The 27,982-nt window shown below is 38.5% G+C and overlaps 2 protein-coding genes across 3 annotated transcripts; both read left to right on the top strand.

Moving 5' to 3' along the window:
- The first annotated feature begins 88 nt into the window (after positions 1-88).
- Positions 89-12,746, top strand: LOC131573022 (monocarboxylate transporter 13-like). Of its 2 annotated transcripts, none has more exons than XM_058826590.1 (4): positions 89-4,948; positions 8,455-8,598; positions 9,723-10,529; positions 12,363-12,746. In XM_058826590.1, exons 1-4 carry the CDS (start codon positions 4,747-4,749, stop codon positions 12,566-12,568), a joined length of 1,359 nt encoding a protein of 452 aa, XP_058682573.1. In that variant the 5' UTR covers positions 89-4,746; the 3' UTR covers positions 12,569-12,746. The 2 variants fall into 2 exon arrangements, with proteins under 2 accessions (XP_058682573.1, XP_058682572.1); XM_058826589.1 differs by lacking the exon at positions 89-4,948 and adding an exon at positions 6,289-6,834.
- On the top strand, positions 12,747-27,982 carry MLANA (melan-A). Its single transcript, XM_058826592.1, has 4 exons — positions 12,747-21,267; positions 23,457-23,553; positions 25,600-25,701; positions 26,651-27,982. Exons 1-4 carry the CDS (start codon positions 21,104-21,106, stop codon positions 26,717-26,719), a joined length of 432 nt encoding a protein of 143 aa, XP_058682575.1. The 5' UTR covers positions 12,747-21,103; the 3' UTR covers positions 26,720-27,982.

Raw genomic sequence — 27,982 nt, 5'->3', positions numbered from 1 at the left:
AGTCATGAAGTAAGTATGGATGCTAAACGCGAGCACAAACAGTGCCTGTGAAATAGCTGGCCACATGACTTTCTCAGACTCACCTGAGAAAGCCGCCTGGGAAATCATAAGGAGGAATCAAAACAATCCTCAGAGATAGAAAGCAGCCTTGCAGGTGCTGTTTGTCAGTTTCTTGTTTTCTTGCAAGAGAAGGTCGAGGGGTGGTGTGCCCCACTGACCAATGACAGTGATGTGTTAGTTTACTAACCAATAAGAGTTTTACCTTTCTGTACTTTTGTGTATCGGTCTATAAAAGAAGATCTGAGGTAATAAACCTTGCTCTCCTGTTCAGCTCACAAAAGGATCTGTGTTGTACTACCTTGCCATGCCTAATAGAGAGTGACAAGTAACTATTTATTTACAAATATGTAAATAAAAATATTACAAAAAGGCACTGCAACTCACCGTGCTCCCCCCAACAATTACAATGGCAGTATAGCCACCACAACCTCAGTGGAAGGCAAATTGGTAGGAAAGGGAATAAGTTACAATAAACTAGCAGTAAGAGCTGGGAGAGAAAAGTTTTATGAGGACCAGCAGTATTTAACCGTGGGCTCTTAAACCACACAAGTAAAGGACTGCTCCGGTGTGATAAAAGGTTCAAATATGCATGTATCATGCTCAGGAGAGCACATTCAAGCTTCCTGTAACTTCTGTAGTTGCTGCAGGCTACGTGATGCTCGCTGTAGCCAACATCTGCCCAACAGCACAACCATAAGGAAGCCACAGATGAATTTCAAATTTGAATAAACACTTGCAGTAAATGCCCCAGAACACAGGGGAGTTTGATATCAGCTGACACATCTCAACTTTCTGGTTGGTCCAATAGTTAAGTTCAGTAGAAAACATGGACAACAGTCCAAGGCTAGTACAAGTACAGTGCAGATAAATAACAAAATCTGCATTCCTCCTCTAAGTTTCCTCCACCCATTCCTGATTTTGTTTCTCTGGTCTCTAGTCAGGACAGAACTTTGTTTTTCTGAGTATAGGTGGAGTCAAATGACTTTTGAGGAGGGGAGGAGGGGATTCTTATAAAACCCGATGCTTATGCATCCTGAAAGAAACAAATTGATCTGTTCCACTAACCAGATGGCAGTTCAGATGAGAAAGATGACCTGGTGGTTTGCAGCACTTCTCAAGAACTTACATACAACTGGAAGGTGAAGGAAGAACTTCATATCCCATACTAGCCCTGGCTATCTGAATAAGGTAATTTCTTGATGCTATACTTGACTTTTGTTACTTCTAACTGGTTGCTCAGAGCATCCAGCCCCTCTTTTCCATCCTAATACACTTTGCCAATAAACTGCTATAGATCATACTCATTAGAGTGACTCCTTCTAAAATGTTACAAAGATAGAAAGGAAAATTTAATAAAGAATTCCTCCTGAATTTGTGTTTGAGGAGCAGGAACTAGTATGACTCTATTGTAGTTGAAGCTCTAGTGACAGGTGAGCATTAGCAGAGCTAGTCCAAGTTCTAGATGTAAATAATAAAGTATCTGAATGTGAGAAACATAGTGCTTGCCTCTGTACCAAGGAACATGTGTGGAGGAAATTTCAGCATAAATTACAATTGATTTCCTTGTTTCTTTCCATCTTTCTTCTAACACAACTAATAAAACAGGACTATATTATTTAATCAGTTGTTAATTTATTAGAGATGTATTATATATTTAGTTTTACATAGTTCCTCTTTCAAAGTATCAGCCTTTGGTAAAAGTAGTTTTGTGTCTCTGTATATTAAGTATGTTTTTCTCCCTTTTCTCTTTTTTTTTTGGTAAGTCCAAATCCAAAGTAATAGTACAATATTTGTGCTGGAAACCCAAACCATACACCCATTACCAAATCGCATTTCTTTATCTAAGTGTGGAAAAACTTAAAACTTTCTCTTTTTCGTCTTGGGCAACCTATATCTGTAAAGTATCACCATCTCACAAGAAGCCCACTCAGCCTCCATTCAGTGAGAGTGAATACACTTAGTTGAGGAGTGTTAAGTATGACTTGCATGAAAACAAGAAGTTTAGGATTCATACTAACAACAGTTTTTTCTTGATTCCACCACCAAGTTGTTTTGCAATGTGCAGCAAATGTATTCAACTCATTTGCACTTGTGTGAAAAGTAAATTAGAACATGGAGCACAAGATAACCAAGTAGAACAAGTATCCGTCTTCACAAGTTTATGTGGCACCCTAAAATGCAAGCAATGAGATAAGCATTTTATAATTTATTTTTATTATTGTCTGATAAGCTTTTTGAATCAATGGCATGAATCAAAGCAGAAATAGCTTGGAGAACTTGTAGAGCATGAATAGAGGAACAGCCCTGGTGCCTCAGAAAGTGCCTTTGTAGTTATCCAGGTGCAAAGATAAAGGTTGCACTCTTGCCTGCATGTTCTTGCTGGCAAAATTTGCCAAGAGCGTAACACTACTAACAGAGCTGTCTGCTCTTGCTGACGCACACACCAAGAACAGGCTTTCCAGATTTAAGTCCCTGTCTCACAGGACATCTGTTCCAGCTGCCATGAGAAATCTTGGAGGTAGGAGTCAGTGGGATGCTAGATAGAAAACTTATGCTTCCAGGCACAGCTTTACATTTTTGAGGGATCTTGTGTATGGTCAGGCACAAAAGAAGGAGTAGTTTCCCTACAAGTTTTTTCTCCTTTTCATTTAGAAGGTTAGCTCCAGGGACAAAGTGAGTAAATGGAGATATTAGTACCTTACTGTTTGTCATAGCTCAATAGCTAAGAGCAAAAGGAGATCATATGTAGGTTTTTTTCAGCTTAGGATGTTTGCAATTACATCATCTTACAAAAAACTGTCTTGAAAGCGAAGGAGGAACAAAGCATGGTGTTAGAAACATGTTCCCTTATTGTAATATCTATACTTTCTTCTACCCTCTTCAGGCATTCCAACAATTCCCTACAGTATGTAGCTTCACTGCTTTCAAATCCATAGGACTGATGAAAAATAACTACCTCATTAATTAATAATGCAACAGAAATAGAAATTTAATTTTGGAGTTACATATAACGTGATCATTAATAGGAACTGAAGGCTGAATTCTGAGCTATGACATAAAAGATGTACTTGTTGTAAGGAAACATACTGTTCATTTAAGTTTTGTGAGCAGTAAGGCCCAATTTATACTCCTCCTGGGAAAGAATTTGCCTAATGAAAGTAAAGGGTGCTGGGTGGTGTCATGCAGATTTTATCATGCCTGTTTTAGTCTCGGTGTTGCCTGGTAAGTAGCAGGACTTCTTCTATCTGTCTTGTGGCACAAATCATAATCCCTTGCCCAGACATGTCCATGCAGAATGCAGAAATATCAGTACCACTCTGCCTAGGCAGGCTCATTTAGCTTGAGTGTTGTGTCCTTTTTATGTTCTTCCAGGCCTCAAACAACATTAGGACTATGCTACTCTGAACATTGTCAGAAGACATGGCTACTGCTTGATATAATTTCTGTATTTTCTTACAGTAAACTGAGCACTAATACAAGTATTAATGCTTCCAACTTCACAAAATTTATGACCTTTGAAAGTATTAGCTGCATTTGACAACTGAGAAAAGAGGCACAGCAAGAACTAACAACTTGCTTAAGGTCACCCAGAAACTGTGGGAATGAAAACCTGATTCTTTCATACAGGCCTCAACACAAGGCAGTCTCTCCCTCTCTTGTGGCTGTTCTAAGATTTTTTAAGATGTGCAAATGTGTTCAGTGCCATGTCAGTCTGGACACATGGCAGTAGAATGATTTTGCTTCTGATCCCTAGAAGGCTCTGATGGCTTCTTTTCACCACTCTGCTGCAGTGATTCAGATCCTTCTGAGATCATGTACCTCAATGGAGCAAATCAGAGGACTAGTGACTACTTCTTTGTACTGGATAATTTCAAGTGGTATGGATTCCCTCATACAGCTCATTTTTTCCAGCTGCACACAGGGTAGATAATTTTAAGTATGGTACATCTTCAGCTATCTCAAGTTCCCATTCTGCTCCTGAGATAGGTCTTTTTTGGTCTTCTGCATCTTGTACAATACCCCTACTCAGAATTTAGTGTCCATGAAGAAACCAGAAAAATGTATGAATGCTTCTCTCCCTCCAGCCAGATGCCGTGTCCTCCATGCACTGCATGATTACTGCATGTTTATCACAAAACTTTAAAGGGGAAATATGCTTTTCCAGCTTTGTGTTTAATAAGATCTTCTTGCCTATGAATACATCTTTGCAAGGATGGATGTGCATAATTTTGGCAAAAATGCTTGGCATTGCAAGAACAATTAATATTTATAAATGCTAAAATGTTGGGGACCCTAAAATTCTTCTGTCTTTGAAAATCTTCATGTCTGAATATTTTCCCATTGTCTTCTCTCCTTTGTTCACATCTGCATGCTTTTTTTGTTTTCTTAACCTTGTACTTGAATTTTTATTTTTATTTTTTTATTCAGTCTTCTGTCTCTTGGGGCATCTGTTCCCCAGGTAATATTTTCAGTCAAACCACTGTAATGAATGTTGTATTTTAACTTGGTGATTACTTCTGTAAGCCATTCCTAGGATATTTTAATAAATTTCTTTAACAATGGGCCTTCTACCAATTTGCAGATCTGTTAAAAAACCTCATCACCATCACTACCACTCCAGAAAAAAAAAAAAAAAAAAGAAGAAAAAACAACCCAAACCCAGAGAAGATCTAAGAATTAGAAAAGATGCAGGCTAAGGACAGCAATCCACCAGATGGTGGCTATGGATGGGTTGTGGTAGTGTCAGCCTTCATGGTGATGGGCCTCACTGTTGCTGTCCTCAAGACTTTTGGTCTGTTCTTTGTTGAAATCCAGCAGCACTTTGATGAACTTGCAAGCACCACTTCCTGGATTACATCAGTAACTATTGCCGTCTTTCATTTAGGAGGTAGGTAGTAGTACTCCTCTATCATTTTATTTTAATATTAACTACCAATAGCAACTACTATAGCAAGTTTGGAAATCTTCCTTAAAAAAAACCAAACCCAGAAACATATAAGGCCTATACTTCCTTCTTCTGTTTCTACAGAAAATACAGAAAATTTTCAGAAAATTGGCATTTGCTGCCTCAGATATGGAATGGCTTAATAACAAAACTCTACAGACACAGGAGTTTGATTGCCTGAAAAAAACATCATCTACCTAAACTCATGATTAAGTTTTGCTACAGGCTTCGAGTTAAACTCGTTAGAGGTAATTCTGATAGCCACAGAGCTTGTTTAAACTGGTTTAAGAATCAAGCTCTTAAGCCAGTTTGTGCAAGTTCACTGATCTCAGAGTGACTGTCACTTTTTCTTAGTATGACTCCAGGTTATTGATCTACCAGAAGACTCGAACTCAATAAAGACATGAGAACACAAGCAGAGAGTAGGGGAAGAGACAGTAAACAATCCAAGTCAAATCCCAGGCTCAAAGTGAGCTATGGGAACAGGTCAAATACCTCACATCAAAATGAAAGCAGAAAAAATGCAAAACATACTGTGTTTGACTCAGCTTGGTTGTTTAGAGAGTCCTTAGTGCCTTTGTAAATGGCATCATCTTTCACATGATATGAGGATTCCAAACATGTGCAGGCTTGAACTGTACAGAATTTGTTAAGTCTGCTCTGCATATTCTCACAGAGATGTATGGTTGCAATAGGTAAATTTTCTTTCATAATAAATGCTATCATAATTTTATTTCTGAAGGCTCTTCATTGCATAGACATTGCATTGTATAATTACATGCATCCTACTCAGTCCACACCTATCAGTATTATTGCTCGGAACTGCAGTATTTCCAAACATCAAGAGCAACTGATCTTTCTTTGAAATATGTATTCAAAAGGAAAGGAGAGTAACCCAAAGTCAAAGTAAAAAGATAAAATAAGTAATGAGTTGAAAAGATTTTATCAGTTCCATAAACTGCTGTCCTTGATGCCTGCTTTGCAGCGACAGATATAATTAACTGGAAAAAAAAATTGAAAAACCTGCTTCACAGACCACAGAAATTAATAAATGGTAATTATCAATTTGGTTTACAAAGTAGACATATCACTGACATAATGTGATACTATTTTGTAATTCAGGCATTTGAACTTCATGAGAAGAAAAAGCCAGCAAAAGAAGGAAAAACTTTAACAGTCCTGTTTTACTTAGGTTTTGTTTTGTTATAGTATATAGTATATATATATATATAGTATATAGTTACATTGTATAGGAATGTACCAAGGAATAGGGCATATGACACGATAATACCAAGTATAAACCAGTAAAAATATCTTTGCCTAGTGTGAGGCCAGCCTACTTCAAGGAAGGCAGCTATAATTTTCAGCTGAAATTGGTCTTTGTCCTTTGAAATCCTTTGAAAATAATCCTCTTACAGTGAATAAAGCTTGGTGGTCAAATATTCCAAATCCCCTTTGTATAGCAGTTTATAAATGTCTCAGGTCAATACATAATTGTCCTCATCTTTTTCTGCCTTTACTTCATTTATAGGGACCACAAGACTTCCTGATGAAAATCACCTGAGTTTCCAGTTCTTTGGCCATGTTTCCTGGCCTGGCTTAGTCTTTCTTACTGTGTATCTCTGGGAAACCTTAAGTGTCACTTGGCTCAGTATGAAGGACGATCACTGAATTACTATTTTTTCCTATTTGGATACTTTCAACAGCAGGTCTGTTTCCTGTGTCGAAGGAGAGCATGTGTTTCCACTCCCAAGGTCTGCACTTGCAACAGACTGTTCAGTTTACCACAGCAAGGATTCTCCCCATCACCTTCACCAGCCTTCCCTCGGGTACTGATGCACACCTCCCAGCACCTTTCTCTTTGCACTCTGGTTGTCATCCTTTCCATTGCTTGTACATTTTCTGTGTGTTGCCTTTACTGTTTCAGATTCTGGAGTCAAGCTATTTTACCCATTTCCTGTTCTGTGGCTAGCTTCTTTCTTTCTCTTGCTACCTCATGTTTAATTGCTGCCTGTTTATTCTCCTTACTTACTATTTAAAAATTGAGATATTTTTCTGCACCAACTGCAGACCTTTTTCTTGTCTTCAAGAACTTTCATGGACGTTATCCTGTATCTACTTTTCTCTTCTTTTTTTATCATATTGTATGATTCACCAGCTGTATATACCTTATCATGTCCCATCAACTACATCTTAAGAGAATGACTGAATTTCAGTACCCTTTTTACATGCTTATAAAATGATCAGACTTTTGCTGTAAAAGCTGATGAGACATTTGAGGTTCGTATAACTCCTGACATGTCTTTCTGCTGTCAGACAGCGTACATCCTGTAGATTTTGCAACAACTAGTACTCTGTCAGGTTTATTTCACTCATCCTAGCTAGCAAATTCTCTTAATTCTGATCTTAACACAGGTGAATGTTCAACAACCTGCCCCTACAAACCATTATAAAACCTTCCTTGCTGGCTGCTCTCTCTTAGTCATTGTCTTCCTACTTATTTCAGTTTGGAAGCATGGTCCCCGTTAACCAAACTGAGTTTTATGCACGAACTCCCCAGGATATTTAACAGATGTTGGGAGCTGGCTCCTGCCAGGTGGTACTTGAGAACCCCCTAGTGGCCATGGCCATTTAAAGAAATCCTACGGCCTTAACCCGGACTCTGCGATGCTGATGGAAAGGACAGCCAGGCAGTAAAACTGATCCTTAATTAATAAAATATATCCCTGACATTTCAGGTGTTTCCAGAGAGTGACTAGAGACCAAAGAAGCTGCTGCACCATCAGATCTGTACCACCTGACCTTTGCCCTTATGTTGAAGAGCCCCTGCATTCTGTTGAAACTGTAACACTAAATGAAGATTTAAAAAATGAACTGACAATTTTCTGTAAAAAGTATTACCACAAAATAAACCCTAATTTTTGGTCCTTTGAAAACCTTTAAAATTCCATTAAGGGTTGATTTTTTTTTTTCAAAATTCTAGAAAACGAAAGTTAGTTTTCTCCAGAAAGTTTTCATGCCAGCCATATCAATAATACATTCTCAGCAGTACAGTTTTTATAGGTGAACCTATAGATTCTGTGGCTGAAGTTTTACTTTCTGCTAAAACAGTCCATGAGGTTCTGTCATGTTGGTACTTGTATCTTTACATGAAAATCAGTAGAACCGTCATACTACAAGGAAGGCTAAAATGCTCTTTCCCTTTAAAAAGAGTCCACATATGTTGAATATATTTTCAAATCTGTGCCTCAGGGAAAGTAATTTCTTTATCAGCAAGTACACAATTTTGAAATTTTGTCTGACCTCCTACCCCATCCAGTATTACACAGGCTATTTGTGTCAAGCATTGTAAGGGGAGTCCTCCTCAAAATGTTTTATTTATCTGGCCATGTTGATCAGATTAATGTTCCTAATGTATTTTTCTTTCTCCAATTTTTATGCTGATCCAGCCCCTGTTGCCAGTTCACTGTGTGTACAATATACCCATCGGACAGTTGTGATCACTGGAGGACTTCTGGCTTTTTCAGGAATGGCATTGGGATTTTTTGGACTCAACATGGTCTGGATGTATGCAACAACTGGCTTCCTACAGGGTATGAATTTATGGCTTTACGGCTTTCTTCCACCAGCAACTTATTTGTGGGTGCTAGTGGTAGGAGTTTTAAAATCTGGTATCTATTTTGACTTTATGAGCAGCCAGAACAAGCAATACTCTTCAAAAGTGATTCCTCTCCTGTCCCACTCTGGAAATACGAATTTGTGCAGGAAACCTGCAACAACAAAGAAAACAACTGCTAGATGCCAGAAATTTACCCCTGCAAATTATATGCAAGCAGAAAATTAAGTGTTTTCTTTTCCATTCAGAGATAAGAACTTTGAGAAAGTTTAAAAAATCTTCATAAAGGATGCTAAATTAAAGAAAACATGGAGATCCCAAATTCCATACTTTCTATCAACTTACCTTATGTTTTGAACAGAGTCCCAGGCTTTCATTTTATTCCAATCCTTTCCTTTACTCCAGGAAAAACTAGGCCAGAAAATTGTCTCCAACAGCTAGCAGATTTTCCTGGAACAGGAAGCAAAACTAGCAGGGAATAAAATAAACCATTCTGAATTCCGCACTGGATGCCTGAGAAAATGTCTGGAATTTGAGCCCTTTGGCAGTCCTGGGCTGCCAAAGAGTCCAGGGAGCCATCAAAATAACTAAGTTAGAGCAAGTTTTAATTTTACTCTAAGCAGTTGAGCAAGAAAATGAAGAGCAAATAGAGGCAATACACCAGCTTCCTTCTTGTCCTGCCTCACAGTCTACCCTGAAGACAGCTCAGCTTAACCTGCTGGTCTGACCTAGTACCAGCCTTAATGCAGACAGCATGGACACTGAGATCTGTCTAGCTTTAATCCCATGACCATGTGATTTCTCACACACTGATGAAGCTGTGAAACCAACTTGTTTTTGCTTTTGTTTAAAGTAAAAATGTAATAATGCATATACTTCATGTTCTGCCTTTTTTCTTGAATACATACAGCTTACAGAATATAATGTCACTAATATACCCTACTCCAGGGTAAGAGTGTTCATGCTTCTTCTAGGCAAAAATGTTTTCCTTCTAACATGTTTTAACTTTGCAAATGTAGAAGCACTGACTGCTTTAATTTCTACCTTCAAAAAATACCTCAATGGTGTCTAAGCAGTGCAATTTCTATTGGTGTTTTTCAGGTCTCGGCATTTCTTTTTCGTGGACACCAGCCATTAGCATTGTTAGCCACTATTTCTCCAAGAAAAGGGCTTTGGCCAATGCTATTGCCAGTGCTGGAGAATGTGCCTTTGCATTTGTGTTTGGGCCATTTTTCCAGTGGTTGATTAGTCAATATGGATGGAAAGGTGCACTCTTGATCATAGGTGGCATCCAACTGAATATTTGTGTTTGTGGAGTACTGATGAGACCCCTGGCAAGCAGCTGCCTCCTTGAGACCAGCCATTATGGAACTGAAACACCACCTGGCAACGGTGCATCTGGGAGAGACAAAGAAGATAAGTCTCCCATCATGCACAAAACCTTAAACTGGATGCTTGTGAAACGACCAGAATTTGTACTTTATGCCATTTTTGGTATATTAGCTGCTATGAGCTTTTTTGTTCCTCCGTTATTTTTAGTTCCACTTAGCTATAGCCTGGGAATAGACGAATCATGGACTGCATCCCTCCTATCCATTTTGGCTATGGTGGACTTTGGAGGCAGATTGCTGTGTGGCTGGTATGCCAACCTCCACGTTACCAAAACCATTCATTTGTTGGCAATGACGATTACATTGATCAGTACTTCCCTGATGCTGTTGCCACTGGCTAACAATTACCTTTCCTTGGCAATATTCACTGGCTTCTACGGATTCTTCTTTGGTACAACAGTCGCCATTCACATTACAGTGCTGGCAGATGTTGTAGGCATGCCAGAATTTGACAGCGCTCTAGGGCTTTTCATGCTCATTCGAAGTACTGGAGGTTTCGTGGGGCCTCCTCTTGCAGGTAAGTTAAGACAACTCACTGCCAAATACAGTTTACAAGAAGAAAGGGGAATGTTAATCCAAACTGAAAAGATCTGGATCTGCACTCAAATTTCCCCACGTTTTAACTCAGGAGTATCTGAGCCAAGAAGTACATAAAAACAAATAGTCAGTTTAAATCTTCTTCCAAATACCTTGCTCCTTCTCTTCTGTGTGATTTTACAGATACCTTTTCAACAAGAAAGGAGGGATGAAAGGCAGGGTCCGGGTGGTGATCCTGCTTCCTGAATCCCACATAATGCCACTTGATGGCCTCCAACTATCTTGCTAAGAAAGTGTGCCTTTGGGACAAGCAGCAGACACACACTTTCAGAGAAGAAACTGAAATTTGAGCCTAGTGATGTTGCACAAATGCTGGTATTGTTGGGAGGGTTTCTACAGAAGTTCAAATTGAACAGCCTGAAACATAAGGCTATGCAAACCTCAAGGAAATATTCAGAGAAATGCCTGCTGGTTTTAGACAGCATTTGAGCCAACAAGTATAATAAATAGGGAAGGCACCACATAAGAACAGTGGGAAGAGAGAGCAGACAATGAGACAGCACATGGATTTATGGGCTGGCAACAAGATATAGTAATCTTGAAAAAATGCAAGACAAATTAAATGCAAGTTGTGGAAACTTTAAAAAGTGATATAGCAAAAAAAAAAATTGACCAGCGTGACTTGTACAATGCAGATTGGAGTCCTCATCCAAAGACCACTGTTCACGCACTACAAGTGACTTTTGTGGTAATGATATTGCTAATGGGTTGCAAATGAGTCAGACTGAATACAGGAATATTTTAATTCACTTTTGAAAATACAGGAACCAGGAAGATTTGTAGAGGGTTTGAGACAGAACAGTATCAAAAATGTGTTAGAAAGATCTGAATAAAATACAGTTCATAGTGGCTGGTCATTAGTACTGATTATCTGGGAATCAGGGTGGCCCCTTTTTGTATATTTAGTAAACTACAAAGAAGGTATGGAAGAGCAGGGAACCCTAAGTTCCCTAAGAGCCTCTCAAGCTCTCCTCTCCTCCTTTGAGCATAAAATCTAAAATATTTGAGTTCATGGTTCCTATGCCTAAACAGGGCTGCTCTTAATTTAGAATGTGGGCTAGGGAGTACTGTAAACATGGACAATCTTCCCACAAGCAAGCAACCTTCATCAGCCCACAAAGGAATAGGGCAGATGACACACTGCTGCAGTGCTACTACTGTACTAGAGATTTTTCAGTATTATACACAATGATACACAATAGCATTACGTATTTTGGTTGGCTTAAAGCTCCCTGAAAACCAAGGTCTTTTTGTTAACATCTGTGACTCTTTGCAAAATGATGAACCGGAAACCCATAACACACCAGACAAATTCTTCAACTTTGTTTCCAGCAGATGAATCTCCTTTCCTTCTCTAAACTCACTCGTGCTGTAGTTATGGTCCAAATTACAGCAACTGGTGATAGCTACACCACACAACATGGAGCTACTCACATACACAGCTGCACGGTCTGTCTTTTTTTTCTGCCAGTACCCACATTGTCTGCCACACTTTAGGTTGGAAAGCACTTCAAACTGTATAATATATTGTTTCCCTAGTAATTCACATATAAAAAGCAATGAGATGTGAATTGTGTTGCAAACTGAATAGTGCTATAGTGGGGTGATTTCCACGTGCTCATGATGTAGAAGTCTGCAAGACAAATATGCAGCCAGCTCACTGCCTTTTTAAGAGAATATATTCATACTGCTGAGCTAATTCACATTAGTCTGTTTTCTATCAATCACATTCCTGTCATTTGTTTCCCTCCAGGTCTGATTGTGGACATGGCTGGAGATTACAGAGCAAGCTTCTACGTGGCAGGAGCCACTCTCGTCCTATCAGCTGGATTTTTAATTATTTTAGATCTACTCCAACAGAGAAAAAAAAGAGGAAGCAAGATCAGAACTAAGCCAGAAAAGTCAACATTACCCTACCCTTCCCTCCATACCCTGAAACATCAAACCAGAAGGTATTGAGAGCACAATGTACTGGTGTGACTACATGAGACCTCTGACAGCATTTCAGGACATATGGAAGTAGAGTTTTTTTGCCAAACTTACTATTTTTAGGATTTATAAAAGAACGTAGGTTTTGGGTAGGAATGTTTGAAACAAAGGAAGAAAGTAATTGATTTACATGCAAACTAGAGCAGTAACCATTACCATATTATTTTGATATTGAAGTAGCATTTTGACTGTGCAAATCTTCAGAGTCCCACAGGGGCCATAAAAAATAAAGGAAAAAGAAAAACACTAAATGAACTAGGGAAACCATGGCCTAAATTAAACTGCCATGAAGCATGTGTGCAGCAAATAGAAACTCTACCCCCAAATGCAAACTGCAGCTATCACTAAAAAAGAAGAAGAAGCATCTGCTCACAAATGTCTACTTGGAGAAGCAGTGCCCACTATTTTCAGTAAATAAGTTGGATCCCAAAGCACAAGTAAATGAATACAGTTTTGAGCTAATGGGTTTGCAGGTACTCTGCAGAGCAGTGCTGGAATAAGATAAATAAATAAACCTGGAAAAAGGTAAAAGTTATATGAGTAATAGAATATGGTAGAGAGAAATGCAGTCCTAGAAATAAAAAGTAAAATATACCCACACAAAATGGAGAAGGATTGATGAATATTAGAGGAAGACCTAAGGCTACAGTGGACTTCAAACTGAATAAGAATTCCAAATGGAACTCTGTATTAAGAATAGTGAATGTCTTTCTGTATTAAGGTAACATAGAGGAGATAACAAAAAGCTTTAACTGGAGGAAGAACATGAGTTGCAAGGAATTAAGTGAACCATAAATGAAAATATTAAGAAAACAGTATAAGGAAAAAGTATAAGAAATAAAGTTTGCCTGGTTTAGAAGACAAAAATTTTTACAGGGCATGAGAACAGCCTTCAAATTCATACTAGGCTGAGATAAAATATAATTAATTCCTTTCCTTGTTAAGTCAACTGGTCATTGATATAATTCACGGAAAGGCAGTTATGTAACAGGGGAAAAGTTTCATTGTAGCCTGTTAGGATACAGTGCAGACTATGGGGAGAATATAAAAAGATAGAGATAACAGAGAATAGGTAACACACGAGCAAGGATCTACATATACTCTTCAGAGCAGTAGGATGGGCTAGATGACTTCCTGAGGACCCCTTCAATCCCACATTCCAATTACCTTAAGGCAAATACTTTGATTAAATACTGTATTTATAAGAATAAAAAGGAGCCTGTATCCAAACAACAGTTTTTTTGTAATTTTACTCTATCAGGGGAAGACAGAATTTAGGGGAGAAAAAGCTGAGTAACATTTAGAATGAAACATTGAAAGGAAAAAAACATAGCACTTTAAAGCCTTCAAACTATTATGAATATCCTATCTGCCCTACTGATAAACTTCAGAAATTTTCACTATCAAAACACTTCCTCTGTGAAGCTGAGTTTACACAAATCTCTCATCTGAAATAATTACCTCCTTGTCTCATAAGAACAAGTATTTCAAAAGTTTAATTTAACTTAGAGGGAAACAGCTGAACCATTAATAAATCAACCACCTGTGAGGGCTTGATTAAAGAACACATATTGGAAGGAACACACCTGGGTCTGCAAAGTGTTGTAATAAGGCTCTGAAATAACTGACAAAATCCTTTTCAAACTTATCAGTTGAAAAATTTGGATTCTTCTAGGAGTATTATTCTTCAGTCTTTTGCAGTGTTCCACTATTTAAATAAATAACTCTTCATTTTATAAAATGGAAGTGATATTCCTGGAGGTGGAAAGAATGGGAAAATGTTTAATAGATGCAGTTTCCACCTCTGGCATTCTGTTAAAATTCTATATTTTGTTTACAAGCCCTGTCACCAATTTATTTTGACATGTCCTGATGTTTGACATGGGCAGTAAAGAAGGCACTTAGTGCCATGCTGTGCTGGAAGAACAGGGCCACAATGAATAGGTCAAGGGAAGTGATTGTTCCCCTCTGCTCCACTCTTGTGCATACATTTTGGAGCAGCAAGCACAGGAAAGAAGTTGACAAAGATGACTGAGGTCAGGATAGGATCACTGAGAGGCTGCAGAACCAGGGCTGGTCCAGCCAGGGGAAGCAGCAGCTTTGGGAGCACCAAACAGCATCCATGGCACCAACAGGAGGAATAGAGGAGATGCAGCTGGGCTGTTCACAGCAGTGCATGGCATGAGGGTGAGGCAGCAGCAAAGCTGAAACACAAGGCGTTCAGGCTGAAGCCATGAGGACAGCCCAGCAGCACGAACATGGTCCAGCATGATTGGGCTGATGACATCCTTGGGACTTTCATGGCCTGACTGAGTGAAGTCTTGAGCAGTGCAGTCTGAGTTCAGAACTGACTCTGTCAGGGCTCAGGCTGGAGATTTCTCCTGGTTCCCACCAGCCTGAACAAGATCTTGTGAGAAATGAAAAGTCATACTTTTATTTTCTTTGCTAAAAACACTAAATAGCATTAGTCATGTGAACACTGTCATCTTGTTGCTCTGTATCTGTTTAATGGCACAGAAGAAGTCAAATCATAGAATCATGGGATATACTGACTTGGAAAGGCTCAATCAGGATCATCAAAGTTCAACATCTGACCATCTGAACAATCACATCATATGCCTGAGAGTGTTTTCTGAATGCTTTTTGAACTCGTCAGGCTTGGTGCTCTAACCACTTCCCTGAGGAGCCTGTTCCAGTGCCCAGTTACCCTCTGGGCAATGAACTTTTTCGTGATAGCCAGCCTAAACGTCCCCTGACATGACTTCAAGCCATTTCCTGTGGTCCTGTCACTGGTCTCAGAAGAGATCAGTGTCTGCCCCTACTCTTCCCCTTGTGAGGATGGTGAAGACCACAGTGAGATCTCCCCTCAGTCTCCCATCGTCACGGTGAACGGACCAAGTGGCCTCACTCACTGCTCACATGGCTTCCCCTCCAGACCCCCCATCATCCTCACTGCCCTCCTTTGGGCAATAACTTTATATTTTTGTGACACCCAGAACTGCCCCCAGCACTGGAGGTGAGGCTGCCCCAGGGCAGAGCAGAGCAGGACAATCCCCTCCCTTGCCTGGTTGATGCTCTACCTGATGTCCCCAGGACACGGGTGGCCCTCCTGGCTGCCAGGGCACTGCTGACTCGTGTTGAGCTTGCCACAAACCAGGACCCCCAGGACCCTTCCTGAGGTGCTGCCCTTCAGCCCCATTCTGCAGTCTATACACACATCCAGGGTTGTCTCATCTCAGGTCCATAATCTGACACCTTCCCTTGTTAAACTTCATTTGTTTCACTTGCAATTTGTCGAGTTTGGCCTGCAGGGCCTCTCTGTCTTCATAGAAGTCAACAGCTTCAGCAAACTTAGTATTCGAGTCCTGCATCCAAACAATTTATGAAGATTTTGAAGAGCACCAGCCCTAAGCTGGAATCCTGTGGAACCCCAATAGTGGCAGGTCACCAGTCCATTCACTGTAAACTTTTGGGCCTGACCCATCAGCCAGTTGCTCACCCATCCCATGACGTTTATTCAGCTGAGTGCTGGACGTTTCAGTCCCAATGATCTGGGAGCTGATCATTCTCACAGCCATGGTTCTCCAGCTCCAGGCAGTGGGGTCCCCTTAGTACAAAAGTGGTGTTGAAAGCAGAGGCAAAGAAAGCATTTAACACCTCTGCCTTGTCCATGTCCCTGTTTGTGAGGTGACAGTCTTCATCCTGCAACAGAACCATGTTATTTCTACACTGCCTTTTGCCATTAATATATTTGAAAAAGCTCTTTTTATTGTCCCCCTCAACTGTGATCAGTTTTAACTACAGTGGGTCTTCAGCATGACAGATTTTCTCCCTGCAGTGGCGAGCAGCATCTCTGCATGGTCACATCACCTGACCTTGCTTCTGCTGAGCCAACACCTTTTTTTTCCTCTGTCTCCCAAAGAAGATTCCTGCTCAGCCAAACCATCTTCTGCCTCACCTGCTTGACTTCTGACATTTGGGAATTGCCTCCTCCTGTGCCCTTAGAAGTTGGTGCTTAAAATGTGACCAGCACTGATGGGCCCCAGCACCTGTGGAAACATTTTCCCAGGGTACCTTACTCACTTGTTCCTGAGCAGTCTGAAGTCTGCTCTCCTGACATCCAGAGCTGAAGTACTGAGTGTTTGTATTCATTTTGGAACTGCTTTTACTTCAGCTCCAGCTGAAGTAAAATATTCCAAGTTAAATTTCACTGCACTATTCCTACAGAAATTATTTAGATTCATAGAATCATCAAAGTTGGAAGAGACCTTTGAGATCAAGTCCACCTATCCACCCAGCACTGCCACTGTCACCTCTAAATGCAAACCACATCACCCAGTGCCAAGTCCATACGCTTCTAGAACATCTTCAGGAATGGTGACTCTACCACCTCCCTGAGCAACGGACTCTTTTGATCCAAGTTCTAAGAAAGTAGTCAGTGTTGACTATACTTCAAGAAGTGGCCTCAGAGACCTAAATCAGTAGCCCACTTGTAAGGAGTTTCTCACCCCAAAACTGTTAGCAAATTACTGGTGGGAACAGGATTGTGAGGCTTTAGAAAGCACTGCCATTCTCTTGAATCCAGGTATGGCTTCCTGAAATTACATGCAAGGGAAGTAATAACCTCACCTTGATAGCACCCAGCTGCATCCAAAATTTTTTCACCCATGGTTGATCATCCTGCATCTCATGAAGAAAGTCCCACAAATCTGAACAATCCCCTGGGCTCAGAACATCTAGTTTACCACAGACAAAGTAGGAGCAAAGGAAAACTGCCAGAAAGTTGTTCAAACATTTTTCTTCAGAAAAATGTGGTGGAGAAACAAAAGCACCACTATAATCATGGCATCCTCTTGGCACAGTTTCTACTAGATTAAGATTACCATTCCTTCTTCACTGTAAGATTCAGAGATGGAGCAGAGGGAGATGGGTCTGACAGTAAGGACCACAGCTTCAATGGGAAATTACTTGAGGAGGAAGTTTCTGTCATGAATCAGGCTTTCAGGATGAATATATTTATGGTGCTTGACAGTATACAGCATATGTTGCTCCCTGGATAGGCCTGCAGTCAAAGTAGGAGCAAGTTGAAGAATATCTTCTTTTCAAAAATCTTCAGACAAACAGATTATAGTGGAACTCTTCAGCCTGGAAGCCAGACAATACCTCCTTCAAAGTAGGTCCCCAAACCATGGAGAGACAAGGATCCTCAGGACAAACTGAAAGGGATAGAACTCCTTATTTTCTCTTACTCTACTGTGTTACTGGTAATGTAGATTTAGCAGTGAAATACTTGTGAATTTCCACTGAATTTCCCATAAAACACAAAACTAAAATCTTTGCTAAATCAGGTGTCAAAGTACTTGTGTTATTTTGCTCTGTGTGCTGTAGGAAGCCTCAAATGTCAGAGAAAAATAATTATCAATTACTTAAAGGAAGGAAATTAATAAAAATTCAAGGATCTTGTCCTAGAAAGATGGAATCATAATCTCAACAGCACAAAACCAACCAAGAGCGATTCTTTTTCAAAGGTCAGGCCTGTTATTACACCAGAAGCATTCACTTCCTACCTTTCACCAAGATTCATCGGAGTGTCCTGGATTTGCCACAGGTTTGGCTATCAGAAAAAAACTGTGTTACTTAGGGGTTTCTCCAAAGCACTTCTCTTGCATCCTCTTCTCCTGAAAAGTTGTCTTTGAAAAGGTAACACCTTTGCAATCCATGTCAATTTCAGTAACTTCACACTGATGGAGTTAGCAGCACTACACCAGAGAAATAAGATTTTGTAAAAAGTTTGAGATCAGAAACAGGATGTGGTGTTTCACCTCCTCATCCATCCAACTCTTCAACAGCAGCATTCTGCATTTACATTCCAGATGGCACCACAGATCCATGACAAAGATGTTATTTTTTTCCCTGTTATACTATTAACAAGAGATTAATTCAGAACACATAATATTCAAGCAGTTGATATTTTACCCTGCACATCACTTGAGGCAAGTAAGGGTCAGAGACTGGTTTTGCTATACAAAGAAATCACATGTATTTTCTTTATTAGTGTTTTGATTCTCACAAGATCAAGCAGCGTTCTTCAGTTATCATCCGCTTCCAGAAGTGAAGCTTTTCTTCAGGAAAACATTATTTGATAAGGAACTTTACAAAATTTTCAGAGTGCACAAGGGCTGGTATGTTTCTTGGGAACTTCACTGTGATAGTGTCCACTTATGGTTTTACACACATTGATATTTACATAAACTTTCCTGCAGCTCTTTCACCTTTGAAATTCCTATTGAGTCAATCTGGGTTAATTTGCCCAAATTAGCAAATCTATGCTCCTTACTCTTCATTCTTCCTGTACCCTTTATTTCCCCCTCTGCAAAAACTGTTGCTTCAAACTTTAATGGGTCTAGCAAAACCAGCTAGATCCTTCTGGCACTAATCACAGAATGACTGAGCTTGGAAGGCACCTCTGGAGTTCCTGTGGTCTAACCCCCTGCTGCAGCAGAGCCACTTGGAGCTGGCTGCCTGTGACTGTGTCCAGATGGCTTTTGAAAATCTCCAATGGGGAAGACTCAACAAACTCTCTGGGCAATCTGTGTCTGTGCCCAGTCACCCTCACAGAAAAAGAGGTTTCCTGAGGTTCAGAGAGCACAGCTTGTGTTTCAGTCTGTTCTCACTGTCTCTGGTCCAGTCACTAGGCACTACCATGGAAAAATATATAAAGACAGGTCAGATTTTTACTGTAATTAGGAAAAATACAGCAGCAGCCCCACACTAGCTAAAAAATATCAATGTTAATGTTTTTCACCTCACTTCCTAATGAAATGGATCTTGGTCACTCACATTATCTGTTCTTCCCTCTTTTCTTTCAAGTCTATCAGTCATTTTCACCATATTTAGAGCCCAGTGCAGCGCTTCAAAGAAAGTGAAAACTTAAAGTATTTAATCCTTTAAACTTAAAAAAATCTGTAGAGGGACAGAGAGGCTCAGATTAATGATTCATTAGGACAAATGACAAGTAGAACATGGGTCTTTTATCTCCTTGCTCTTCTGGCAGTAACGAGCTGCTGGTATATCATAGCACCCAGACCTCTGAATCAATCACACACTGCCATTTCTTGCCTGACCTTGGAATGGAATTACTACAGTGTTAGCATAGGCAAGGGCCAGGCTTTATTAGTTCTGCAGCCCATGGGACAGACCCTCTTTTTGTTGCAGTATTTTCTTCTCAAAATAGAATTAAACTGTATTTACCTTAATCTAAGACATTTCTGTCACAAGGTAATGAGTTTTGGTCCACATATACTAGTTTGCACAGTGTTAAAATGGTGAAAAAAGTATGCATTAAAAAAGCTATAGTAAGTACATGCAAAAATACCAGTCCTCTGTAACAAAATAAGCAGCCATAGACCATAACATGTTTGAATCTAGAAACAGTCTGTCCACTCTACGAGCTTGTACTTATTGGGCAGGTAAAAAAGGGGCTGTCTCTCAGAGCACATGTAATTAACCAAGAAATAATAGATTTTTCTGCTGCTTTTTAAGAGGGCAGGATGCAGAAGAAAATGAGAAGTTGTCTCCTTGCCCCTTTCATGCTAATTAATGCATTCAGAAGCTGTACTGAAAGGAATTTAAACTCGTGATAGTCATAAGAGGACAGATCAAAGGAGAAAAAACCAGACTAAATCAAAGAAAGCTGCATATGCCTTCAGTTAGCAGACAGAATACAGGTCTGAAGGAGGTAAGATTTATATTTTCTTGTTTTACACAAAATTTTCAGTTTTGCTTAAAAATTTTGCTTTAGAAGAGGCTTGACTATCTCTAAGCAAACTCAAGATGTTTTCTTTCCTTGGCTAGAATTTTCTTTAGTAAAGTCATTGTGTTTTATAATTTACCTGTATAGGATAGGTAGATTAGAGGGATACTATCAAGTAGGAGCTGTTGTTCTGCTCTTCATATTATGGAAACATGATTTCATGTAGATTTCTTCTTCACTATATTTGATTGAGTAGATTTTTAACTGTTCAGACAGCTATGATTATCACCTTAAGACTGGAAATAATGATAAATATAAATATAATGATAAATATAAATTCCCTATACATTTGAGTTTCTATTGTCAGCAGACATAAATCAGTATTCCTATCTGAAATTCAATAGATCTCTGAGAGTCTCCAGTGGCAGAAAACCTGTCCCCTGAGCGTTTACACGAAATAACTGAATAGAAAAAAAACTTTCGTGAAAACTCAATTGTTTTTCTTGTCCAGGTAAATTGCCTTTTTTTCTGTATTCTAGATTTTGCTTCAGAAGTCTGCCATCACTTGATACCTAAACAGATCAAATTCTGCAAACTCTGTTACACTCAGTGGCAAAAAACCATTATGTCAGTGGTGATACCACTATGTAGACTATAGTTATGGTTTTGAGCTTTATCTTAATTTGGGATAGTTGTGTGTGTATATGGATCTACTTGATTCTTAAGATATCAGATTACCCTGCCTCTTTAAAATGCTCCTATTAAAACAAAGAACCTTATGCTTTAAAGGTTTATCACACTGGCACACTACGTTTTTACCCTGTAGGTTTGAGCCTCACAAAATGCCCAGAAGATATAACCACGTGGATGGCAACCATTTCAGAGGGAAAGGACACAACTATTTTGCAGCAGAAGAGTAAGCATAAATCAAAACCTGTGTTAGCATGTAAGCTGGTGAAGGAATTTGCATTGAAGGAAAACAGAAAATTGTTTCAAAAGAAGTCACTATTGTATATAGATAGAGTGCCTTTTGACTATCTTATAGTTCTAATGTTTGTCCTAGTGCAATCTTAGAGAGCCCTCAATATTAAGAAAAATCAGAATTGCAGAATTCAAGAATCTAGAGTTAAATCATATGATCACAAGTCATTAGCCTTTACCAGGTTTATTAAGGCTTATTTAGAATTCACTTTTGAGCCTGTTGCAAGATGATCTGTATACTAAATCTCTAGATTCCCAGACGTCTCTTAGGAATCTCAAAGGGACATTGTTCTTTGAATGAAAGAAAGGGGGAAAACCCCTAGAGAAATGGTTAAAAAACCCCAAAATACATCAATAAGATCATACAAATGTGACTCCTAAATTGTTTCTGGCAACTATTTTTTATCTTTGAATTACAATAATATAGGTTTGGTCTGGGATTATTAGAGACACCAGCCAACTGGTGATGTTTTATCACATAAGTAATTCCAGTGTGCTTGGGATATCTGTATGTGAATTGTGCTGCTGGTACTGGCTTTCTGGGCCCCAAACTTAATGACTTATTGCAAACACTCATACTACAAGATAGTTGCTCCTCCATCAGCCCTGGAAAAAGAATTAACAAAAGGGAAAGCTCCCTAATAGGCCATCCAAAGCAGTTCAGTTCTTGAAAAAAAGAAAACAAACAAACAAACAAAAAAACAAAAAAAAAAAACAAAAAAACCCCAAAAAAACCCAAAAAACCTGGCTAGTCATGTTTCAGCACTTGAAACGAGGCACGCTTACCTCTAATTGCTGTGAGTTCTAGTGGTTGCAACTGTAAATAGTTTTTCTAGATACGCAAAAGTGACACTATCCTTCCCCTACCAGAAGTATTCTAGGTATAAGCCCAGATTCCTAGCAGCACAACTTCAGCTGTAACTGGAATTGCAAGAAATTGTATACACACATTCCATACTAGCCTCTGAGTAGTAAGGGAAGTAGTTAGATGGCAAATGTGCGGTCAGAAGTACCAGCTCTAGAAATGACACACATTCTGGGGACATACAGACTAATGGACAGCTTAAACAACACAACATATGACATGCAGAAAGTCTAAAAATGTAGAGAGGGTACCAGTTGCCTGGAGAAGTAGTCCCTCCAAGTTTCAATTGTGCTGGCAAGAGTAGCAAAACCAGTGGAGCAATCTCACAATTTTGGATGCATCAGAAAGTGAGTGCTGTGAGCTCTATTCTTGGGTTAAGAATACAGCCTGACCCGCAGGCCACACAGAGTCTTTAAGGGGCAGGAGACTTAAAAGATCCACATACTTGGGAAAAAGAAAATCCCTTTGTAATTCCTAGGCAACTAGGCATAAGATATACAGAAGTGTGTTAGAATGTTTATCCTGATTCACAGAGTAATTTTTTCCACCATGCTCTTTTCCCTTTAATCATTTCACATACTCTTCTGTTCCTGAACAGGTAAAGAACAAAAAACAGAATGAATTTGATATGTCTCAACAGGGAAGATATTGACACTAAAGGAAGGGGGTTTGTGATCAGGAAATTTGAAATTACTTTGTCAGCTTGCTTTTTGACATTGAGTGGAACTGTGCTGCTTCTGCCAAGTCCCCAGTGAGCAGTGGGAAGGATGTTTTACAGCACAGTTTGCAAAGCATACTTTCCCTAAAACAACACAGTGGCACCAGTACTGTGCCTAGTATGTCATGCAAGAACTAAATCTTTATGGAGCTCTTTATGAATAACTCAAAGTTTCTTAGGCATGTTTTAAGGTTGTAATGTGTTTTATGTATCAAAAAACCCTTCCATCATTAGAAGTTGTTGCAATATGATGCAATTAGGATACATTTTAAGTACTTGCTACCTAGAGAAATTTAGCAAATAAACATGAGCTGCATCATTGACGATGTCACATTTAATTTATTTCACATTCACTTGCAGTATCACAATGCTGTGATTTGCTAAATTTACAGACAGGTAAACAGGTGTTTTTGGAATCAGTAGTCACCATACCTTCCTCTGATAAAAGGACAATGACACAAAGTTTTGATCTAACCATTCCTGCTCCCAGGAGGATGCATCTAGTTGTCTTGCAAATTATTTTGTTTTGTTTTCCCAACAGAGCTCTGGGTATTGGACTTCTCATTTTGGTGCTGGCAATTTTACTTGCCTTTGGCTGCTGGTATTACAAAAGACGTAGTGGCTACAGAAGTCTGCGGGTAAGTGTGGCAGCTCATTTTCTCTCATGCTATTAATTTGACAACATATTACCTTGGTTTGCATTATATTAATGCAGAGAAAAACATCAAATCTATAGAGGATGTCATTATCTCAGGCAGTATCTACACTGACGTGTCACAGACAAAACCACACAATATGAAACACTACCTGATCTAAAGAACTTGCAAGGCAGACAAAGAGGTAAGAGGAATCCAAAACAAAGGGACATGAAACCAGTTGCCCAACTTTGCACAACACATCAGTAAAAAAAGTTAAATTTCTATTTATATTTACACAAAATGAAGAAACATTCGGTGTCCTTTCATTTAAATAAAAGTAATATATGCACTGCTCATCAGATTTACCCCTAAATAAGGTTAGATATGATTAGAATAAATCAAGGAAGCAGAGAAGGAAAATAACTGACAAGTAGGTAAATATGCTCACATAGGGGTGATGTGTGCTTAATCCATATAAATTTTGACTTGCAGTTTTAGGATTTACAAAAAAATTGGGATGGGTTTGAGATTTGTTTTCTAAAGACTACTTTAAAATACTTCCATTTGTATCTTCTTCGAAATATTTTTTAAAAAGGTACAATCCTTCTTATAACATCCGTTGTTGAAGTCCCAAAGCTTTATTTTTGAAGTTTTGCTCCCTCTGCTATAAAAGGGAGGTATTTTTTAATTCTTTAAAGTGAAAGTTTGTTATGGTTTAACCCCAGACAGCAATTAATCACTATGTAGACACTTGCTTACTTCCCACTGCCACCCTAGTGTGGAGGAGAATTGGAAAGAAAAGGTGAACTTCATGGGTTGAGATAAGAACAGATGAATAATAGAAACAAAATATAATAATCATCTACTACTACTACTAATCATAATAAAGAAAAGGAGAGGAGAGAAGTAAAACCCCAAAGGAACAAATGATTGATAATACAGTTTCTCACCACCCCCAACTGATATTCATCTCATTCCTGAGCAGCAATCAGCCCCTCCCAAATCCCTTCTTTATATACTGAGCCTGATGTTCTCTGGTATGGAATATTCCTCTGGCTAGTCCAGGTCAGGTGTCCCAGCCATGAGCCCTCCCAGTTTCTAGTGCGCCCACTCTGTGGCAGAACATGAGCCACTGAAGAGTACTTGACTTAGAGCAAGAGCTACTGAACGAAAAAAAAATCATCATTGTGTTATCAGCATTAGCCTCATAATGAATCCAAAACAAAACACTGTACCAGCTGTTTAAAAGAAAATTAACTCTACTCCAGCTGAAACCAGGACAAAGGTTTATCCAAACATATGTTTTACATTATCTTTTTGCTATCCTAATATTTTAAGAAGATATAAGTAACTATTTGGGACTGAAAAACCAATTTCAGCAAAGCTCTCATCTAAGTCAGCAAATCTACTTTCTTGCTGTTTCTGGTAACTCTGTCCTATCCAGTTATCTATCCAATACACATATCAACTGGCAGAATACCTAAAACATGAACTTTCTTAGTGAAATGTTTCAAAAATGAAGGTAATTCTAAAAAAAACCCTTCACAAATCAAACCAAATGCCTGCTTTATATATCCTGGCAAAAAGCATAATCTGTTTTTTAATTCCTTCTAATCACAGATTGCTGCTTTCTGGTTTTGAAGATCATATTTTTCTTAGGCTATTTTTGCTAGGGGAGAACTGGTACAGAATGTGTACAAAAGAAATGTTGACAAAATGGAAAACAAAAAGGTTGGGGATTAAGGACGGAAATGGGGGGCATAAAAAAGAGGAGGCATTCAGATACATGAGATGTCAGTTTCTGCATCAGTCTGGGACCTAAAAAATATGATACTTATTTTTCTGGCAATGTAATTGGATTACACAGGAGAGAGAGCATATCTCAGCAGACACAGCAAAAAGTGTTAGCTAAGGTATCTTCCTCATTTGCATTGTGTCTAATCCCAGATTCTAATACATTCTGTATATGTGTTGTCAAATTTTGCTTCAACTTAACAGTCTCTTCTTCCTTTCACCTTCTCCATATTTCTTTATGATCTGTCACAGAGCAAAGGCTCTAGTATGAGCACAATACGAAATGTGGTAGGTGAGGGAGAAATACTGGACTGCAAAATGGCTCTGCAGGACTACAGAGACTTTAATTCTGTGGTAAGTTGTAAATCAAGATCTCACATAAAATTGAGTAAGACATGGTGAGATTATACTGTTAAACAAGCACTTGATGATTTCTCCCTTGGTGTATTCTTTCATACTTGGAGTCTTCAATACCTCAATATCAACTTAGAAAGTAGTATTTAGAAAAATTTGTACTGTAATTTTTTTTTTTTTAAATTCAATCTACTATTTAGAATGGTTATTTTAAAAGTGACTGTCTGCAATTTACATTTATTCTTAAATTGTATGATCGTTTTGCATTCTATTAGAATGATGTAACACCTGAATACTGAAATATGCTGAAAAAGCCCAAACATCTCTTTAATTGATTTTCTGCCATTCTGACAAACAAATGGATTGTGTTTGGTATACTATAATCTGACAAGCATTATCAGGGAACCTTATAAAACTTCAATGTGTTAGCTCTAATGGAAAGATGAAAATTCAAACTTTCAATTTTCAAAAAGGTAAATTAAGTGATAAGGATATATAAATGGGTGTGTTTAAATTGCTTTAGAGTTGAGAAGAAGCTAACTTTGAACAATTTAAAATAAGCTACTCAAATTTTTACCACTAGAAATAAGACAACATGCCTGCATCAAGACTCTTAGAGAAAAGCTTCAATATTTGTCTGAATTATCAATCTAAAAACACCCCATATATATATAAGAAAAACATTCCTGCCTTTATAACACTGAAAATTCTCTCTTTGGATGAACAATAGCAATAAAGTGAATCTGGTGCAAAACTAGAAAACATACTACCAAAAAAGTAACCTTAAAAAATAGACACAATGAATGAGCTCAGCTTCTTTAAGTCATAGAACTGTATCTAATATGGTGGTAAATATCTTGCTCTGTGTTCAATATAATTTTCTTGTCATTTTTCTTGTAACTCAATTGGGATTTTTTTTTATTTTTTACACCCATTTTCCTTACCATAGGTACCTGACGCTCCACCAGCTTATGACAAAATTGCTGCAGATCCATCACCACCACCTTATTCACCATGACAACATGAAATTTGAAAACTTAAACATACTGATTCCATTTTTTCATGCTCACTCTTTATTTCCTGTATATGCTTAACTTTCTTAAAGCTAAAATCTTACAAAAGAAAACACGTTTGCACTAGCAGTGGCTGAAAAGTATTCCCGCTTAATTTACAGAGGTGGTCATTGAAATGCCTTAATAAACTGAATGCGCTTTTGTTTTAAGCTTTTCACTTGCAGTCAGATTAATTCATTATGGTCTGGTCATCTTGAATCCTTCATAGGTCTACATAGATCTGTAATCACACACTATTCAGTATCAATCAGAGTAAAAAGTGATGGCACCTTTGTTTTCATCTTCTTCATTCAGTTTCCCTTTCTTTAAAAAATAACACCCCCCAAAAACAAAACAAAACAACAAACAAAAATAAACACACCAAAAAAAAACCACTACAGCAAAAAAAAAAAACCAAACAAAAACTCTCCAACTATTCCTTAGAATGTGATGTAAAAGAATCTGCCACAAAATGAATCATTTGACTACATGACTCCTTACAGGCTGTTTTCCTCACCAGCAGTTTCAAAATTAACTTCCAAAAAGTGACTATGTTTTACAAGACACTTTTACCTTACATCACTTGTTTATGTACCTATAATGAATTAATTCCTCATAAAACACAATCAATCTAAGCAATCTAGGAGTTTCTGCTTGCAGTCCGTACTATTTCATACAGTGAATGGATATAATGACATCACCTTCCATTTCCTTGTGGCAGTCGTGAGAGAGCAAAAGAACTTAACAAATATGAAGATTTACAAGTAATTTCTTTCTAATATGATGAAACTATGTAAGAAAATGCATGAAAACCATGTTTCTTACAGATTACCAGACAACAGACTCCTAGATGTTAATTTTCCAAGCTTGCCGGAACACTAGCAGTAATAAAAAATGAATAATTTTGATATGCATTAATTGGCTACATACATTTGATAGTTATTGTTTCCTCAGCCTTTTTGCTACTCCTTGCTTGCCAGATTACTACTTAAGATTATACATAGATCAATACATTTATGCACAAGGCTTGATATCTCACAGCAGAAGGCAGCTAAAATGGTGCACCATTCACTAAAATCAAAAGTAGTTACAGAAGAGAACTGATTTCATAAAGCAATTATTAACTGCTATTAGTAAAGAATTTAGTTCCTTGTCATCAAATACACAAATACAAGCATCTTAAAAAAAGTTTTCAACACAAAGCACAGTTATTTACCTAACATATGTAT

Source organism: Poecile atricapillus, chromosome Z (assembly GCF_030490865.1).
Source record: "Poecile atricapillus isolate bPoeAtr1 chromosome Z, bPoeAtr1.hap1, whole genome shotgun sequence".
Lineage (NCBI taxonomy): Eukaryota > Metazoa > Chordata > Aves > Passeriformes > Paridae > Poecile > Poecile atricapillus.
Note: the sequence above shows the minus strand (reverse complement) of the source record. Positions and strands in the feature narration are given on the sequence as shown.